We start from the raw sequence: 20,430 nt of genomic DNA, 5'->3' as shown, positions 1-20,430 counted from the left end.
AGTATACGGACTCGGAGTAAATTAAACTCTACAATATGCAAACATTACCCTTTATTTTCTTCCGCAGGGAAAACATTTTCACAGATTTATCAACAGCAACATAACACATTATTATTAGGTCCACTTAAACTACTATAACTGATAAATAGAAAAGACAGTAAAAAAGAGGCACACAAGGTAACATGATTGTGTTCTATTTTTCTATATACAACTAGACACAGTCTTTACTGCTGCTGGATTTTGCAAACTCAGGTCCATGTCTTCTTTTATTTCAAGTCTGCCTTTCCAGGGGTCCGATGGAGCACATCGCAATAAATAAACACAAATAGATCACTGTGAGAGAGAACAGTATTTTTTGTTGAATTTGCTCTCACTCTCAAATGACCTACCTTTAAAAGCTTGTTTGTTTAGGAGACTTGATTGTGAATAACATATTGGCAATGTTTCAAATACAGTTCACCTCATAGTTCAAATTGTACTGGTTCAAACAAAAAGGTTAGTGTCTTGTCATCTGTCGTCTCTTGGGCACCAACACAGACACTGATAACGATTTTGTTAAAGCTCAGGACATTTACATTTCAACTGAACACATTAATTGCTAGCTGCCAAGCATTAAGACTCTGCTTTTGTTAAATTTGCTACTTTATAACTCATGTGAGCAAATTAATATCTAGTTTCAAATAGTTGATTAAGTCCATTAGTAGTTCAAGTTAACTGGCTGAGCCACAGACAAATGCAAGTATAAAAACAAGACATATTTGCCTCCAAAAGTACATGATATAGAGGACAAAACTGGGATCTTAAATTTAAGCAGCTCAAGTTCATTAACATGGTGACACAATCAGGGTAACATTATTCACAAAATGTAGTTAAAAAAGGATATGTTGCTCATTTACATTATTTTACAATGAATGGGTTTGCGTCATACAACGAGGTAAAAGGGAGCACTTTATTCCCCATCTACCAAACTGCAAAAAAGTAAACTTCTGACTATCTTGAGCGCATCCCCACACAAATGAGCATTTTTGGGAAGTGTTTGTAGGTACAGATAGCCACATCTAATGCAGCACTATGTTGTATGATTAAGTACCTAAAGCAGTTTACTTAAGGGCTTTACATGTAACTATTTTGAAATAAATCATAATCCATCTGAGATTGATTTCAACAATGACCTAAATGTTAGTTACATGTGGAAAGTTACTTTAAAAAAACATTCACATTTCTCACAATCCAATTTCTGTTAGAACTCCTGCTATCTCCTACCATTTTGCTGTCAATTGCAATTTAATTTCCTTATATCATATCATAATTGCATCACATATCAAAATAACCCTGTATTAAATGACACAGAAACTCTGTGCTGATTTTGTTTTTGAGAAACCGAATAACCATTTTTCAACTGGCAGCAGATTTAGTCGCAGGTTAAAACAGCCCTCAGTAACTATTACCAAGCATTCAGTTTAATGCTTAATTTTGTAATTGTTGAGAGTGGACATAAACAGGTACACTTTACAGGTGTGCTCCAGATCCTATACAACCGCTCTGCAACCACCTTCACTGTAGCTGTGTCAGGTGTTTGATTCAACTTTACAGTAAATTTGGTGACCGTAATTATTGTTGCACTAGATTGCATTATATTGTAAGATGTTCCGGTTTTTTCATCCTCCTTCTATATGTCCAAATAGGGCAGACAGGAATCATGAAAAAAGTATTTTGTCATGGGCATAAACAGTTTTTTGACCACTTCACTTTGGTTAATTGGGAATGAAAGCAGTTGCAGCCTCTGAGTTCACATGTTCAGTTTGTGGTTGGTGGTTGGTTTACAATTGACTTACAAAGTGAGACCCATCATCTACAACCCAGTGCCCTTGAGTGCCATCTGCAGGTCTTTGAAGAGCCCTTCTTTGGATAACCTGAAAGTTAGCAAAATAAAAAAAGAAACAATACTTTTAGGACCATGATTAAGATGTGATAATATATATAAAGACATACATTTAATTTGGTAGTACGCAAATTAATCTGCAGCTTATTCTCATTCTTACAATAAAGACTGACATTTTGATGTTTAGTGTTATATACTCATATTCTGCTGTGACAACTGACTGTTCTACATGACCTATACTACTACAATATCTTGAGATAAGATAAATAAGGGTTGACTTTAGTTTTTTTCTATTACTGTCTTGAGCTGAGCAGAGATGTAGAGTTGCTGCTTCAATGTTACTTTGCATCAAATGTGTCTCTGTGTTTTAGTATATTCTGGCATGACTAGCTATATATGTAAAAACCTAAAAAAAAACCTAAAAACAAAACAAAACAACACACACCCATTTATCAGGTCAATTAAGAAAGCCAAAACAGCATGAAAGTACCATGTTTCTGGTAAAACTTTCCAAAAATTTCCAAAATGCTACTTAATCCTAAATGTATTTCTTTTCAAGCAGTTTCGGCATGTAACAAACTGTGATTTCCAAGTATTATTCCATTCATTAAAAAGTCAGGTACGTTGTGAAAATGTAATGAATCACATATTGTAGTCTGTGGTAAGTAAATGTAATTTCCTGCCCTTAACTACTAATTAAGTCAATTACTTAACACTTGTTGCAGTAACTTCGGCCGACAAACCGTTAGTAATGTTGACTGACAGACTGTTAGATATCTAACAATATATAATATACAGTATATTAATTAAGTAAATATTGTTTTGTCTGCTTACCTGTTCATGGTACTTCTGATTTTGGTGGAGGGTCACGTCCCGAGTGGACATGTTTTTAACTCTGACTGCTCCCTGTCTGTCGAGAGAGCGGGCCCTGGGGGACTTGAGCTGACTGCGCCAGTGCCATGACTTGAGCTGTTCATTCACCACTTGTTGTGGGAGGCCACTAGAGCGGTAGTGTGGATGGTCCCATTGAGCCGGGGAGGGGGAGAGTCTGATATCAGGAGGTAAAGGCCTCTGTGCTCTCTGGTGGGGCACAGCGGCATCTTTATAGTAGTACTCATATCTGTTGGAAGGACTTGGAGCCTGCTGGGTGTAATAGCTCCGTTCCAAGTCCAGATCAGGTTGGTACACCATTCCTTCATTGTAATAGGCTTGGTGAAAACTATGGCTGGACTGGTGCCTGGGATTATGGTAAAAGCCAGTGCGTGGGAAGACTTGAGGTCCATAGCTGCCCACTGGGCCAGAGTGCGGGAGTGCAGACTGATATTGTTTTGGCAAATCATAGCTGCCTACTGGGCCAGAGTGCGGGAGTGCAGACTGATATTGTTTTGGCAAATCACAGGGCAATTCCTGACACTGTGAGCTGTTGTAAGATGTAAATGAGTGTTCGGAGTTGCTATCCTCAGAGTTAACATGGCTTCCATAGTTCACCGCGGGGGGAGGAGTCTCTGGTAAAGTAATTGCATATTCTGTCAGTCGCCTCCTTGGACCTCTGGTGCGACCACGATCCTTTTCAAATGAAGATTCAGGGTTGGATATCCTGTGCAAATAGCAAGTGCATTAGTATGGCTACTCAGCAAACTCAACTTTTAATAGATGTACATCGAAACATTCACTGATTAAAAAAAAAGATAAATGATATTACTGCAATATTCAGTTAATTACAGGTTCAATATAGGTGTGCTGTGGACATACAGTACTGTAGATGTATTTGAGGTGCGGTTACCTGAGGGAGAGTTGTCTGTGCACCCGCAACTCTGGTGTGGAAGGCGTGCTGTTCGACTGGGTGCGGCTCAGCCTCAGATGGGAAGCAAAGCAAGCCTCCAACGGTGGCAACAATTCACTTTTGGCTGGACTGCTGAACACACAAAATGGCAGCAGAAGTTATATTTTTTTTTCTCAGTTTGTGTTTTTATGCATCAAAAATAAAAAAATATTTAAAAAAAATACAGGTGTCAGTAGGATTTATAGTTCTGTGTTCTTCTAATTGACTGTTGTAGCATCAGAGCAAAAGCAGATGGCAGTGTTGTACATTCATGAACATCATCGATTTAGCAATACAAGGCAGGAACAAGAGGGTTTGCACTAGAAATGACTTTGCTAGATGCGCTTTTGTCTTCATCCTGCTGCATGTTGTCTTCACTCTCAACAAACACGACCAAGAAAGAAATATATTCAGCCCAAGTACACCAATTAGTACCCGTGCCTACATAGCCTTGACGTATAATAAGATTATTGAAAGGGTGCACAATGTTTTGCTAAAGGAAGAAGTGGAGCATTAATTATTCACTTCGATTAACTTGTTTTTCCCCCCCGGCATTTCCAAAGAATCCAACCAGGACCACTTCACTCAAGCTTGTTAATGCTACTAGTAGCCACAAAATCTGCAATTCACACAGTTTACTACAATCCAGGTAACACAAATCACACTTTGTTTTTCCCAATACTACAAAGTTGATGAACAGGAAAGGAGTTACGATGGATGGTCTTTGTTACCTCGTCTTGCTGGAGGAGCGCGACTTCTTGCTCTTCTGGTAAGGTTTGTCAAGACTAGACTCTGACCACGGGGAGTGCTGGATGGGAGGAAGCTCACATACGGGGCTTGAGTTTAAACTCAGCATAGAGTCAAGGCTCGGATGGGGAGACTGGCTTGGGGTCAGCGGCAGGGTCTGTGGAGCCACAGATGGAGAGATGTAGGAGCCGTCTATGAAGGACTGTGAGGATCCAGGGGCGGGCTGGGGAGGATCGGTCTCTCCTGGATAGGCGAGTCCTGACGACAAATGCGACGACTGACTTGTCACTTCTAGGGGAAAGAAATAGAAAGTTTGTATGATACATATGATGATCTATTAAGTGTTGATACTTGAACACTCATCTCCTCCAAGTATTCTTTATGAAAGCTCTTTCATTAAGAGAAACTGTGAGCACTGCAATGTTCAAGATAAATGTTTACTGGACTCTGCTCACATTTACACGTCTTATGGATGTGTGGCAAACTTGTCCAGCTTTTAAACTACATAAAGTTTTGCCCCAACTCTCATCAACACTAGATTTTAAGGTAAATCTCACCTTCATCTTGCACTACAGAATCAGACAGAGAGCTGTCATCAGATGTACCCAGATCTGAAAAACAGAAAATGACAAACACTTCGATTCACATGTGAAGTATTAAATGATACATTTCTAAAAGAAAAAAATCCTGATTGATATTCAATTAACTCCTTGCACAGGTGATAATGAAAGGGATTTGACAGCAAACAGTCTTCTATTCTGGCCAGGCGCCTCTCACCGTGTTGTGCAATATTAAAAGCAGGGAGTGGTGATGATCGACCGTGCTCCAGTCGTAGCTGAAAGGCTGTCTCTTGTAGCCGTTTGAGTTTTTTCTCCTCTCTTTTGCACTGCTGTAACCGGCTCCTTCTAACAGCCTTACTCATGTGATTCTCCTCGCAGAGCTTGCGCGCTGCCTCATATATCTTCATCTGAAGCGCCAACTCAGCATCCACTAAACTCAGTTCTGACTCCTGTAAAATTTTGGGGTAACAAGACAGACAACAGTGTGACTATTAAAACATTGTATGTCCTTGAGGTTTACGCATTGTTTAGAAATTACATTATTCATTCTTGCGGCCTCCAAATGCTGTTTATACCTCTGCTCCTTGAGGCATGCTTTGTTCGTCCAGTTTAAACGCAGCTCCAATACGTCTGCGAATCTGCGGAGGCTTCTCTCCTGGCAGCAGAGGGTAATCATCTGACAGCCGGCCTGTCAACTCCTAAACCACACACAAAATATCACAAATCCAAATGTCCCCTAAGCAATGTTTGAACATGACTGAAAGTTTATTTTACTGAGGGCAGATCCTGGCTTTGTGAAATAGTTAATCAAAATAAAAGACATCTTTTCAAACGCTAATAAATCCTTTCAGTTTAGTTGCTCAAATTAGGACACACACATCTCTTCAGAGTTTATTCAACCATGTCTGTGCAGTTGAAATGATATCCAAGTATCTCATTCTGCTTTCTTTACATGTTCAGGCATACAGGTTGAAGGAATCTGTTGCACAATTCTGCATTTCCAGAGATTTCCTTTCACAACACATTCTTTGGGTCTCACTTTCTCACTGTATCGAGTATCCGTGTCCAAACCCAGAGCACGACAACGCACTGTTACTGATTTAATTAAAGAACAGTCATAAAAACACTGTTACTTTGAGTCACACCTAACCAGCCACCTTTGCAGACAGTCAAACACGTAAGCATGGCCAATGAGCTTACTTATTCTTTTGTCACTAAGAGAAGGGAGAGGCATCATTGCCTCTCATTAGTTCACCTGAGCATGTCCCAACAGGAGTGCCCGGCCTAAGTGTCAACAGGAAAGAATGATCAGTCCTGGGATTTTACCCTGGAGCACCGACACATGTCAGAGATACTCCCAAAGCAATATATGTCCAGTTTCGAAATTACTCAATGTGGCAATATTTAGTCTTTGACAATTCACAGTGCAGAGAGAGAAAGAGAGGCAGGAAATATTGAAAATGAAGGGGTGACAAAAGTCTCATGCTTGATTCAAATCCAGGCTGTCATGGAAACATTGAAATTGCTTTGGCCAAATGAACCACCAGGATACCTCTTCAAAGGCTATGACACATAAAAGAAATTCTCATTGCAGCCACATTGCGTGGCCTAATTTCACTACACAATGTGTCTGAAAGTAAAGGGATCATGTTCCTCGGTGGTAAGAGCCAAAATAATAACGTCACAAAGGACGGGAGGATAAATTAAAATGCCTTTTGTTTCCTGTTAGTAGACTGTGACTGAAGATAACCACTGACATTAAGGCTAATAATACATTTTTAAGATAATCCAGACACATAAAAAAAAATCATCAATTTCATGGACATCCTGTGTTTTTGAACTACTAAAATTTGAAATCTGCTTGCACAAAAAAAAAAAAAACTTAAAAAGCATAAGTGTGAACATAAAAACCTTCTGGCCCAAACAGCATTTTCTAATTCATCCACATTAGTGTGGATATGGCTAAACATATCTCAGACATGTCCCCTCTAGCAGGTTACTTTATTAACCTGCAGTAAAATGTGTCATCAAACATACTGCACTAAACTACTCCACCTTTTATTAAAAGGCGCTGAATCACATGCAATATGCAAGCTTGCCTCATCACGTAACAATTACTTACTTCACTTTGTCTAGGTCTGCTGAAACCTTTATTACAGTTTTAATGAGCTTAGATTATCATGATTTTGTCACTCATTTGTTCTGTGACATGTTTTAATGTAATTCTTTATGCAGCCTCATTCATTTTTAAACTGTTGGCCTGTTGATTTTTAGATTAGTTTTACTTACTGCTTCTCGGATGCAGAGTTTCTTCAGCTCCAGTAGGCAGATCTCCAATCGCTCTTGGAGAGCCTGATGTTTGAGCTTCATGGCCCGTGTGTGCGTGGTCACATCCTTCATATGCGTCATTGGGCTGTCAGAACCTGTGTAATGGAAAAGAAAAGATGCATAAGGATTTATCTGGGATTACGTATAACTGTAACACATTTCTATACTCCGTACTCAACACATGAGACAATAAGTAAGTGGAAATCAAAGTTAGAAATGAGTAAGAACAAACTCTGCAGTGGTACATTTCATTCCAAAGGGAAATACATACAAATCAGTAAAAGCAAATTGAACTTCAACTTATGATTTCTTTCAATATCATTTAGTCCATAAATATAAAAAGCAAAAGCATGTATACATACACAGCACAAATACACAGAGTGGCCGGTTTAATGGGTACACCTATCTGAATCTTATGCAATCCAATTGAGAAGCCATGCAGTAAATGCTCTCTTTTATGAAGCTTATCATGTTCACCTTTTGTTGACATTGTCACAGAGAAGTTGATTCAACTTTGTGGTCATTTTGGAGACTGTTGAGACTGTTTTTGGTGCTGTTGAATTGCATTGTATTATACTGAAATTGTTTTAGTATTAATTGGAAACTGAGCCAACATATGTGCACCTGTGTAAGAAATACATATTTTTAACCACAATGAAAACAAAGCAACCAAATGTGCAGGAAAAAAGGAACATTATAAATCCATTTAGAAATCCATGTAAGTGATATGTAAGCTAAAGTTGCTACAACTGCATAAATTCATTCATTAGTCATATGTCTCAAGTCATATTTGAGCAATAAAATACCTTGTAAAAGTTAAAAACGTCAGTCGTAATTGTTTTAATTCCTTAATATTCCATGTCCTTCAAGTTGATGCTTTGCCATTTTCCAACTCTATTTACTTTTTTTCCTGTTTCCTTGTAAGTATTCTGGCATGCTCATATTATGGTGCCCTTACCATTATTATAATGCTTCAGATTAACTCTCTCAAGCTCACTACGGACAACAACACAATGGTTACATTCAACAGATTGACCTTTTGTTTGTATCGTTGTTTTCTTTAGTGGCATGCAGAATGACAAGCAGGATGTTTGTAACTATGAACAATTTGCGAATGTTCGACTGGTGCTGTCTGTAGCCTTGGTGACTAATGACATTAAGATTAGTCTCAGGGCTGTGGGAGTGGCTTCAGGCAAAATGCATTGAGCCACATACCTTCAGAGATTATTAACAGAATCCCTGTAGGTACTGACAAACATCTAAGTTGCGACAGGAAAGAAGTGTGACAGCACTACAATAGGGCAAAGAATTCCTCTTCGTAGAGTGACAATCCCCCTATTCTTTGTAGATCGCCACTTTTTCATTGTATAGGGTAGACATCACATAGCTCAAATAAGGCACAAGGAATGCCAGAACTAATCAGTAGATACTGCTGGGCGTAGCAAAAACAAGACAAACAAAGTTTGCTGTTAATTATATGCTATAGTTACCATATGGGACTGAGGGAATAATGTAGACGACCACATTGTGTGACTCCCTTTAATGAAGTTGACAGTGGCAATCCCATAATAGGAATTGACTAACAAAATACAAAGATCAACATGTTTACCTGAGTTGCACATGTTAAATCAATGAATCATTTATTCAATAGAATGAACAAAGTCAGAAAAGAGTGAAAAATGCCCATCACAACTGCCTCTGCCTCCTTTTCAAAACCCAAGATGACGTATTCAGACTGCTTGTTTTGTCTGATTAACAGTCCAAATTGAAAAGATATCCAGTTTCCAGCAAGAATACACTACTGAGAAGCTGGAGCCAGAGAAGTTTTGTCATTTTTACTTAAAAAAAAGAACAAATTGTTAATCGATTACCAAATATATTGCCAGTTTGCCATTTTCTGTCAATCAACTAACTGATTAATAGACAAAACATGTTTAAACGGCAAAAGGGCTGAATTTCCTTCTGAATAAAATCCAGACTTGAAAAAGTGAAACTCCACCAAATTTACATATCAAAGTCTGTTTACAGATGTCAGGGAGTACACCTGTATGTGGAAAAAAAGTTGTATAAAGCTTTGTGTGGCTCCAGAGGGACTTAAGGCAGCTTCAATTGGGTCTGAAGACAAGTTGATGAAAACAATCTCAAAAACAAGTTAATAAGAGGTGAGTTTACCAGACCTCTCTAACCTGCTCCTTATCTCTGTTTAAGGATAGCGGCTCGAGGCTACATTAGTTGCCACTAGCATAACAAACCTGAATCTCTGACAGAATTGTGGTTGGTCAAGTTGCAATTTGGGTAATGCAGGCACCAGGTTTTTTTTTTTTTTTTACTCTCCATCGGGATAGACAATGTTATAGTGCAATGCTAAATCGGTGGAGTGCTCATTTAATCTCAATCATTTGTGATGCATCATCATCATCCATGTTAGGATACAGTCATCAATCTGACAGCAAGTCACAATGGATAATATAGAAAAGTAACACACACAAAGGGTTGTAGTGAGGCGCTGATCACTGGATAAGACTTGCAAGGACGAAAACAGCGTTGCACACTCTGCCTCCATATGCATTTCTCTTTTATTCAGGTGACATTTCCTCTTCAAAATCAACAATCACGCAAGTCACAATGGACCACATACATTTCCGTCCCTGCCTGAGTTTTCACATGACAACTTGTTTTCTTTCACAAAGCAGAAAACTAAACTGGCTGGAATTACCACTTTTTTACATTTGGTGTATGCTGAAGTGGGGGGTTGATTTAAGATTGTAGATTTTATATGTATATTGAGAACACAACTGAGATCTCTGCTGCCAAGAGAATTAAAGCAGTAGTTGACTCCATGTAATCTGCTATGATTGTGTTAGTCTCTGAAAGGATGTCATTTTGCTAAATATTGAGTGAAACACAAGCGTGACGGATTCAATAATGATCTTGCAATAAAAGAGGCAAACTGTGTCAGGAGGAGGACCAGATTTATGTTACCAACTGGGTCTTAATTTAACAGTGGTGAAGTAGAGAATGAGTAGGTAGAAGTAAATTGTGTCTTTGGCAGAAAGACATCAACATCAAAAGTAAATTGGGACTTTTTATATTTGTATTCTGGTTAAGGTCATTTGAAAGCAGGTGCTGTGATAAGATTACTATGGGCTGGACTAAGGTATGTACTTAGTTTCAACATTGATTTGGGCCTCCAGTAAGGGTATACTGGCTGAGCTTGATGATTTGCATTTTTAAATCAATGTGTAATTTAAATCAAGGGCGTAAGTCTCACACAATGTTGTCAGTAGGAATTTCAAGTCTGAATAGTCAAAGAACATTTTGATAAGCAATTGTACAAACGTCTGAAATGAAGCAATCCACTTAAATCCACTTTCTGTGTTCACATTAATTAATGCAAGTCAATAAAGCTTCCCATTGTCCCTCAGACACATTTGGGCAACCAACCAAAGACAATATGCTGTCCAGTTTGTTTTTACTAATTTCAGGTCACATGATGTTGGCTATTGTCGCTCATTTCTAAGAATCAAGATTTATTGCAGCCAAACCCCAAACCTTGCTGCAGTGAACCGACCATGAATGATCACGTTGCAGTAGCATTAGTGTGTACTACACGGAGAGACTTTAATGCCTGAAAAATACTGCATGTGCATTTCTTCATTTAACACAAAAATGTTTGTGACTTAGACAGCTGTGCTATTCATACTTCAAAATTCTGATGATACACAAAATGATTTACCTGAATGAAGGATGATGCCACTGTCAGTGTCACTGATCTCGCCGTTGCCCTCCATGTCAGTGAATCGACTTCCCGTTGCTATTCTTCAGTGGATAACGTCGGCACTCACCATTTCCTGTAAAGTATTATTTCAGCTTTAGCATCCATTAGAATTTTCAAGATTTTTCAATCATCAACCTGAATCTCAAAAAAGTTAGGGATCATTTGTGGCAAGGTCTTGAAAATGTACACACGCCTGAACAGCTGTTTGGAAACATTTTTGGTATAATATAATGCATAACACAAAAGGCAAATTCCATCAAGAAAAACATAAAATTGAATTAGCAAACACTATTTAACATTCCACACTGTTTTTCTTTCATTTCATGAAGGTATTATTGTCTTCTGTAAAGCCTCAAAAGACCAAAGCAGAAGAGATTCAAACTGTGACAGCATAGCCCAGAAAGCAGAACAGTGTTTAGGCCTGCAGCTGAAAGAAAACACCTGAATATAAAATAGGATTACAGTCAACTATTGTTAGGCTACAAAGACAAGCAATAAAATATTAATCAAAATCTAAAACCAAATCAAAATCCAAACAGCATTAACACAAGCTTTCCAAAGACGGCACATTGCTTAATCTTGTGACCGGTTGAATGAGTGATTCAGGTGTGACTTGCCTTCTTGACCCTACAGTCAGATGTAGTCATAGTTGTCTCCCACAGCATGTGTACACATGCATGTTGCCAAGTCTAGGGTGTTTCCTGTGACTGCCTGTTTGTTTGTCTCTGATGTCATATGATCGCATTATCTAATTTTTTCAGATAAGAGGCTCAGGACGCAAGAACCATATATTCGGCTGGTGTCTAAAAACTGTGAAACTTGTTGGTTAGATCATTAACCAAGTGAATACAGGAATGTAGCGTTGGTAACAACAGGAGTGGTTCACTTCAGCTGCCCAGCAGTCATTGTTTTGAGGAACAACTAAATGAGATGAAGTCATGAGCAACATACAAGAGTTGTTTCTATTATATGTTGATCCATCTTCATGATGACATTCAGAGGTCCATAAAATGTATCCCATTATCATCCTGAACATGACATGAACATGACACATCTTCCAAACAGCTCACAAGACTATGACTGGAGTCTTCACTTCTCCAAATCACAGATAATTGGCTGCTGTGTTTGCTAAATTAAGGCAGAACAGCTTATGTACAGGACACTTAAATAACAACACAACCTACAGTGAGGAATTCAGTGCTGTTTCAGTTAGAAAAATAAATGTAAACATATGTCAGGTTTTGCAGAAATGTTAGGACAATCTACAGTATTTGGTATCCACTGGTACTTTTGGCAAACAACTATCATGTGTATTACTACAAAATACTTTACCACTTTAAATTTGGTAGGTTGATTTGCATGCTGGTTAATCCTACTCGAGCACAGAATATTTTTAATTGTATATCTACACTTAGCAGTTAGTGTTTATGGATCACATCGCTGATCAATTTGATAACAGCAAAAATCAAAAAGGTACTAAAATAAACCCACTAGGAATGCAACTACTGATAGTTTTCATTACTAATCAATAAATATGTTTCTATAAAAGACTATAAGAGTCTGAAATACTGAAAAGTACCCATCACACGTTTCCAGAGCCCAAAGTGACAACTTCAAACTTCAAAATCCGAAGATATTTAATTTATGATGATATAACACAGAGAAAAGCAGCAATTCTTCACATATGAAAGGCTGGAATCATCATATAATTGCCATTTTTGCTTGATAAATTACTTTAAGTTATCAAAATAGCGGAGGTTTTCAGTGTTCTGTTCATTTCTGTCATGTTGATCAACTAACTGATCAATGAACTAATTGTTTCAGAACTAAACCCCCCAAAATATGATGATCTAACACAGTACCTACATATCAAGTAGGTAATTGTATCCAACAATACACACAAAGACATGCTTACTTTAAAAGCTGCTGTGTCCAGTAATGCGTCTTGTATCTTTTGGGCTTTCAGATTCCCACTCACCTGAGGTGTGCTAATCACTGAAATCCCCTGAAAAACCAGCAGACTCAGACCGAAACTACTAAAGTAGTTTAATGCACTGTAGGTGTGCAGTATCTTGCCATCAAAATATACACTATGAATGAACTTTTGATATTTAGAGCAATCTGTAACATTTTTTTAATCAAATGTTTTGTTGGGCATATTTTATCCGAGTCAAACGTTTCTGTTGTGTTCTAAATTTTCCATTTTTTTTTTTAATAGACTATTACATACACAAGTACAAAGTGGGCATTTCTTTGGGAATGGGTTTAGAGAAATCAAACACACATATACAAAAAACAGGTAAGGAGAATTCCCCTGAAGGTGCTAACACACTGTACTGAACTACAAAACCCTAGGCATTTCAAGTCAAGTGTCAGTGTAAGTACCACAGACAAAACAATCACAATCCCACCACACTGATGTAGTTTGTGTAAAAGCAATAATGTCTTGATAGGAAATATTAACTTAACAATACTATTAACACAATGACAGTTATTCCACAATAATCCAAATTAATTTACCCAGAGGACACTAGATGAATTAAGTACATAAAACTCTGCCAATCAGACAACATGTGAAAAATCTACTTACTTTATGAGAAACTGTCAAAATCCAAAGAGTGAAAACTTTCCCTCAGAATTCCCAACTTGAATGGAAATGCACAAAACCTGAGCTGTGTAGAGTCTGGACAGGAATGAGAGACTCGCCCACTAAGAAAGCGCTGCCTGTCATAGAGGAGTGGCCACATACAGAGGGCTGAACACTTGAGTCCGTATCATATAACTCAGTGTTCCCGTTTGAAACTGTGTCAACAACAATGATAAAGACACTGAGAAATTACACTTCACTTTACCCTCTTATCAGCGTCCTAATAGATGGGTGGTGGTAACCTGAGCGAAACGCGGGTCCCATTACAAAAGTACTACTACTATAAAAAGTAGACACAGTATGACAAATGTAATAATGTCCATTTTAGAGCTGAAACGATTTGTCAATTATTCAATTAGTTGATAAATTTATTGAAAAATAAACAATTTTGGTAATCAATTAATTGTGAAAGTAATTTTTTAAGCAAAAATGTGCTGGTGTCAGCTCCCAATATTTGTTATTATTGTTTTTAGCTTTTATTTATAAGTTTTCTTTATGTTGATAGAAAATTGAATATCTTTGGGTTACGAACATCACCTTCCAATCTGGATATTTGTGATTTTTTTTTTTTTTTTTTTTTTTTTTTTTAACCATGTTCTGACATTTTATGGACCAAACGTTTAAATGATTTGAATGATAAAAGTATTCGACAGATAAACCAAAATGAAAATATTCATTAGTTGTAGCCATAGTCAGTAGGGCTGGGTATCGTTCATAAAATTCCGATACCGGTACCGATACCAATGCTGTGACTTCGATACCAGTACCTAAACGATACTTTTTTCGATATTTTAATATTTATTTTAATAATTTTTCGATATTTTTATATTTTTATAAAATCCATTTTAACAAAAAAGAAATTACAACATTACAGCAATAATCTTTATTTTTTTCTGCCTGCCTCTACAGCGTGTAACATTAGACAGCCAATCACAAACATTATTAGAGCTTGGTAGAAGCATGCTGCATGACGCTGATGAGATTTACTCCTTAGGTATTGAAATTTGGTGTTGAATGACGAGGCATTTTTCGATACTCGATACTAAGGAGGAAATTCGGTCAGTGCCTAAAAAGTATTGAATTCAGTACTAATAGTCAGTTTATCCACATGACTGCATTATGTCTTACTTTTAAGCATGAATATACAAAGCCAAAAACCATGCTTTCATCACTGGTAATAGATGACTCAATGAGTTGATAACTGACTGTTGATGACTATCGCTCAGACTCTTCACCTTGTCTGTTTTCTTACAATCAGTGTCAGATCAATTATCTGGTCAATGCATTTCTACTGCCATCTCCTGGATGTTCAAAGGGACAGTTAACATGGATAACCAATTATACACTTATAAATTGAAAAGCTTAGATTTGCAAATAGCCTTCTAAACGTCACCACTTCTCTTCTTAGTTCCATGGTACTAATGCAGAGGCCCTTTTGTGGCCTGCCATTTTTGCCTTTACTAAAAAAAAAAGAGGGGAACATGGTAGTGGATAGTCTGAATGATTTACAGAGACACAGGGGCAGCACCTGCTCTCTTAACTGCATGGTTCACATTCATTCTGAATCTCAATATTCATTTTGGCTTTCCAGGAATGCTGGTGCTCAGACTCAGGCTGAGAAAAGATCCAGCAATTCCCAGACACTCAAGTTCAGATCTCAAATGACATGGCACCAAAAAGGCAGCAGCCACGGTGACAAAGAAGCAGATATTTGGTTCAATAACTTCTACATTTAGCCTAGGTTTCACAGTGTGAACGCAACCAGGTGCATTTCCCAGATGCATTCACATTTTGCATTGACTATGTAGTCAATTATAATATCTGATTTCTTGCATTATGCTGCAATTGGCTATTTTAGCTGGCCAATACTATGATCTGATATTGGCTTATCACAGATCAATGACAAGTTGACATCATGTAGGCACCAGCAGCCTATAACAAAATACCGGCCGTGGTACACCACCTCCATTAAAGCTTGCTGGAAATTAGATAGAATGCAGGTTCAAGGCACTTCCGCATTGGCTTCACTTTTCAGGCACTGAAGTTGCCGCTTGATTAGACTGCATTATTTTTTGCTAGATGTACCTTATAACCTGCCAACTGAGTATAGGTGTAAGTAAAGGCTGAAGGGAAGGATATCACTTACAAGCTACCAGCGCCTGTATGGTTAATAGAATAAAAGAGCAGCAGCTGCATCTTGTGAAAACAGGCAGCATACCAAGCACTTTGATAACCTAAAATCAGATAAGGGAAGTGAAGTCATGCAAATGAATAACAATCTCTTCTGTTCATGGGGAAACTACAGTTAAGAGGTTATCCCAACACTAAATGCCAAACAGTATTATATTGTGACACTTCTGCAAAACCTGCAAAAACAAACTCACTAAAATCACACATACTGCCTCCAAGATAATCAGTCTCCCCACACCCAGCCTATCAGACATGAATGACACAGCCATCACACGCCTAGCACGTACAATAGCAGCTGACACCCTAAATCAATTCTTCACACTACTTCCATCCGGCCGCAGATATAGAGCACTGAATTGGACTAAAGCTTATTTCAAAAAAAGTTTTGTCCCCACCGCCATCACAGTGCTGAACAAACTGTAATACCGCCTCCACCAGCTCAGTTGCTTTGTAGTTTTCACATTTGATGTGTCTATGTGGTTGTCCTAATGTGATGTGTTTTTTGTATATGTGTTACATGTTTTATGTGTTTTTTTTATATGTGTTGTGCTATGGAACATGAAAAGAAGATGTGTGGAAATGATTATCCCTACAGGGACAATAAAGACTATCTATCTATCTATCTATCTATCTATCTATCTATCTATCTATCCTGAGTTGGAAGGAAATAAGTTTTATCAACAAAAAAAAAATCTTTTGCCAACGTTATTACAACACTGCGCAGTTAAGTCGACCATGCTTCATGTGAAGACTAGTTAAACAACTTATCACTACACTATGGTACAACACAGACACTCGTCCTGTGTTAAAGTAGCCAGCTGGTGGATGTCATGGGTAGTTTATATAAACCAGAGGTCCCCAAGAGACAGAGAAATAGCTTTGTGTAGGCAACACAGCAGCTGGCAAAACAAATTCTTGAAATATTCTTGAGTCCTTTTATAAGTGTACGCTAGAATACCGCTGCCAGTGTGTAGAGCCATCAGCTGCCAGGGGATCACACATTTCCCTCTCAATATTTTGCAGCTTGGCACTTCCACCAGGTGCTAATAGATCATTTTGCTGTAATGATGCTTAAATCAAGATGGTGTCATAAAAAAGTGCTATAAAGTTACATTAATGCACCACAAATCCTAAAGCTTTAAAAGGCAAACAAAGCAACTTTTGGAGCTGCTACACACACACACACACACACATACCTCTATCTGCCTGCAGCCAGCTTTAGGTTTTATGTTGCCTAAAGGCTCTAATTGACTATAATAAAGATGTGGAAAAAAAAAAACATGTGTATCTCAAATGAGCAAGCATGCAGAAGTGGTGTCTGATGTGGATTTCTGAATTGGAAGTTTGTGAACCACCATGCAAATCAAGGTCTATTCTAAACTGTGGCCAAGCCCTAAACTGTGGCTGAGAGTGAAAAGCTTAAACATATCAACACCATTACACAGAGACAGACATTGTTACTGTATACCTAAACCTCCTCAGGAAGTAGCTTTTAAATCAGATACATCTGATTGTTCCACACTGTCTGATGATAAACTGTATGTATCAGCTTGTTCAAACTCTTCGATGAAGCTATATGATGTTGAAATTGAGTGAAATATTAAAACCCATGACCCGATATGTTTTTTAATAGCTGTTACATTACATCAAATTGACATTTTCTATATGTTCTTTGCATCTAATTTCTCCCAAGTTTAAACTAGCATATTTGGTATCTCTAGAAACATTAGGCTCTCCACTAGAATTTAAAATAAAGTTATATGAGGTTTTAACAAAGTTTGGCTGCACAGCTTGAGTTTGTAATGTAAGGTCACTTCAGGGGTTAAGCCCCTTCTGTCCTCTTGCCCCCTGGTCAATGCCCAGAAATGTGTAGACAGCAGAAATGTTTCAATGCACAGAAATCACAAACTAACTAATGGGACTGCTGCTCTGAAGAAAACCTTTATAGAGATTCAAGTTTGTGTTGAAAGAGGCCATTGATCATTATAATTTACCTGCTGGTCAGTGCAGTCAGATATTTTTAAACCGTTTATGGTACATCTTTAAACTTTGTTTCTCTTTTACACATAATTGACACATCCATAAAAAGAGCAGGGACAGTCCATGAAACCAACGCTTATTATAGGAAGTAAGAATAAAAGATGGAAATAAACTCAGTGTCCGAAAATATGATAACTAGAAACTCTTCTGTTTCAGCAGTTTACCTCCATGTTTAAGTTAAATCTACTGGGAAATGTGTAATGGATGTTACCTAACAATAAAGACATAATAAATATAAACATCAAAATGCAAAGCACTGACAAATAAATAATGTAACGTTAGCTGTGTACGTTACATGCAAGTAGATTTACACAATACATTCAAATGGTACATGCTTGACACAAGCCTGGACCAACTTGAGAGTTGAACTAAGGGCCAGTTATACCTGTAGAACTTGAGTCCTTTTATAAGTGTACGCTAGAATACCGCTGCCAGTGTGTAGAGCCATCAGCTGCCAGGGGATCACACATTTCCCTCTCAATATTTTGCAGCTTGGCACTTCCACCAGGTGCTAATAGATCATTTTGCTGTAATGATGCTTAAATCAAGATGGTGTCATAAAAAAGTGCTATAAAGTTACATTAATGCACCACAAATCCTAAAGCTTTAAAAGGCAAACAAAGCAACTTTTGGAGCTGCTACACACACACACACACACACACACACACACACACACACACACACACACACACACACATATATAAACATCAAAATGCAAAGCACTGACAAATAAATAATGTAACGTTAGCTGTGTACGTTACATGCAAGTAGATTTACACAATACATTCAAATGGTACATGCTTGACACAAGCCTGGACCAACTTGAGAGTTGAACTAAGGGCCAGTTATACCTGTAGAACTTGAGTCCTTTTATAAGTGTACGCTAGAATACCGCTGCCAGTGTGTAGAGCCATCAGCTGCCAGGGGATCACACATTTCCCTCTCAATATTTTGCAGCTTGGCACTTCCACCAGGTGCTAATAGATCATTTTGCTGTAATGATGCTTAAATCAAGATGGTGTCATAAAAAAGTGCTATAAAGTTACATTAATGCACCACAAATCCTAAAGCTTTAAAAGGCAAACAAAGCAACTTTTGGAGCTGCTACACACACACACACACACACACACACACACACACACACACACACACACACACACACACATATATAAACATCAAAATGCAAAGCACTGACAAATAAATAATGTAACGTTAGCTGTGTACGTTACATGCAAGTAGATTTACACAATACATTCAAATGGTACATGCTTGACACAAGCCTGGACCAACTTGAGAGTTGAACTAAGGGCCAGTTATACCTGTAGAACTTGAGTCCTTTTATAAGTGTACGCTAGAATATAGAAAACTCTCGGGTGTAAAGAAATAAAGATATCTCATGGTATTTATGGATCCATTTCATCCACCCGATAACTCAGCTTCATAAAGCTGCTGGGCCTCGGCTTTGAAGAGTTTCTCAAAGTTTAGAAACTCGCTTTAGTTGTGAGCTTTTCCCAGACTAGCTAACTATCCGCTCCCACTGCTTATTGCTTATTTTTTAAGGATCAATGAGTTATGTAGCATTAATAAATAACGCATTGCGTATCTCCATACAAAGTTTGTAAAGCAAAAGTTCTAACTTCATCGTTTTTTGCTCTTACCTTCGTAGCTAGTTAGTTAGCTAGCTAGCATCGTGCCTCATCTGTATCCATACAAACTGCGCTCCATCGGCTCAGTCTCCCAGATTTGACCTGGACGTTTATTTAGCTATATGTACACTGACAAACAAGCACAAGAAACCAACACTCAGTCCTGACGTTACGAAAACTCTGTGGTCTAACCGAGTGGATACATTAGTACAGACGTTAAAATAACGCTTTGCACCCCAAACGTAACTTTTGTTTTGTTGAAGAGGCTAGCTACTACTCGCTCGGCCACAGTAAAGCAATGCTGTGCTGCCTTCACGTGCTGTCGAAAACACGACCGAGCTAACAACATCTACTATTTACCATGGTAACCGCGTTTCCGCTACGCGACGTAGAAATGGGCGTGTGAATCAAATTAAGTTATCAAAATCAATAACGTTATGGCGAAAGTGGTCAATAATCAATAGCAATATGTAAAACAATCCCTCGATGGGTCACGTTTTTATTATTGCCATTTAGTGGCCCTTGATAGGGCTTTACATTATATTTACCATCATAGTCTTAGAAATCACGAGCTAAAAATGGGATTATGAACGCCGCATGGGTCACTTGTCCGCTGCTGTGTGGGCGTTTGACAGGTTATTTAGCGGATTTTGACGTCAAAACCACTTAAATATTTCGCCGACATGGTCAAAATTATAATTTTTTATAACTGAAGAGGACACCGTGTGTTGAAATGGCCCACAATTATAATTATATTCTTTTTAATTGAGCCACTAGAGGGAAGCAATGC

The 20,430-nt window shown here is 38.0% G+C and overlaps 1 protein-coding gene across 4 annotated transcripts; it reads right to left on the bottom strand.

The window, feature by feature from the left end:
• Window positions 1–36: 36 nt before the first annotated feature.
• On the bottom strand, window positions 37–19,971 carry inavab (innate immunity activator b). Of its 4 annotated transcripts, XM_031322480.2 has the most exons (12): window positions 13,708–13,861; window positions 11,076–11,190; window positions 7,301–7,434; window positions 5,587–5,709; window positions 5,229–5,460; window positions 5,009–5,062; window positions 4,436–4,742; window positions 3,666–3,797; window positions 3,230–3,479; window positions 2,717–3,172; window positions 1,836–1,913; window positions 37–1,698 (listed from the first exon to the last, which is right to left on the bottom strand). In XM_031322480.2, the coding sequence occupies exons 2-12, from the start codon at window positions 11,128–11,130 to the stop codon at window positions 1,633–1,635; spliced, it is 1,887 nt and encodes a 628-aa protein (XP_031178340.1). In that variant the 5' UTR covers window positions 11,131–11,190; window positions 13,708–13,861; the 3' UTR covers window positions 37–1,632. The 4 variants fall into 4 exon arrangements, with proteins under 4 accessions (XP_031178340.1, XP_031178309.1, XP_031178319.1 ...); XM_031322449.2 differs by lacking the exon at window positions 13,708–13,861 and adding an exon at window positions 19,653–19,971 and having other exon boundaries at window positions 2,717–3,479; XM_031322459.2 differs by having other exon boundaries at window positions 2,717–3,479; window positions 3,666–3,794; window positions 13,708–13,866.
• Between the last annotated feature and the right edge of the window lie 459 nt (window positions 19,972–20,430).

The sequence above is a fragment of the Sander lucioperca genome, chromosome 6 (assembly GCF_008315115.2).
Source record: "Sander lucioperca isolate FBNREF2018 chromosome 6, SLUC_FBN_1.2, whole genome shotgun sequence".
Classification (NCBI taxonomy): domain Eukaryota; kingdom Metazoa; phylum Chordata; class Actinopteri; order Perciformes; family Percidae; genus Sander; species Sander lucioperca.
The sequence above is the reverse complement of the archived record's forward strand: the minus strand, read 5'-3'. Positions and strand labels throughout refer to the sequence as shown.

Bases quoted from the DNA above. Each gene is read 5' to 3' on its own strand.
- inavab (XM_031322449.2), bottom strand. From the start codon at position 11,130: ATGGAGGGCAACGGCGAGATCAGTGACACTGACAGTGGCATCATCCTT. The intron at 3,798-4,435 runs GTAACAAAGACC...TTGTGTGTTCAG, and splicing joins CGCTCCTCCAGCAAGACGAG to CAGTCCAGCCAAAAGTGAAT. The intron at 3,480-3,665 runs GTAACCGCACCT...CTATTTGCACAG, and splicing joins CACAGACAACTCTCCCTCAG to GATATCCAACCCTGAATCTT.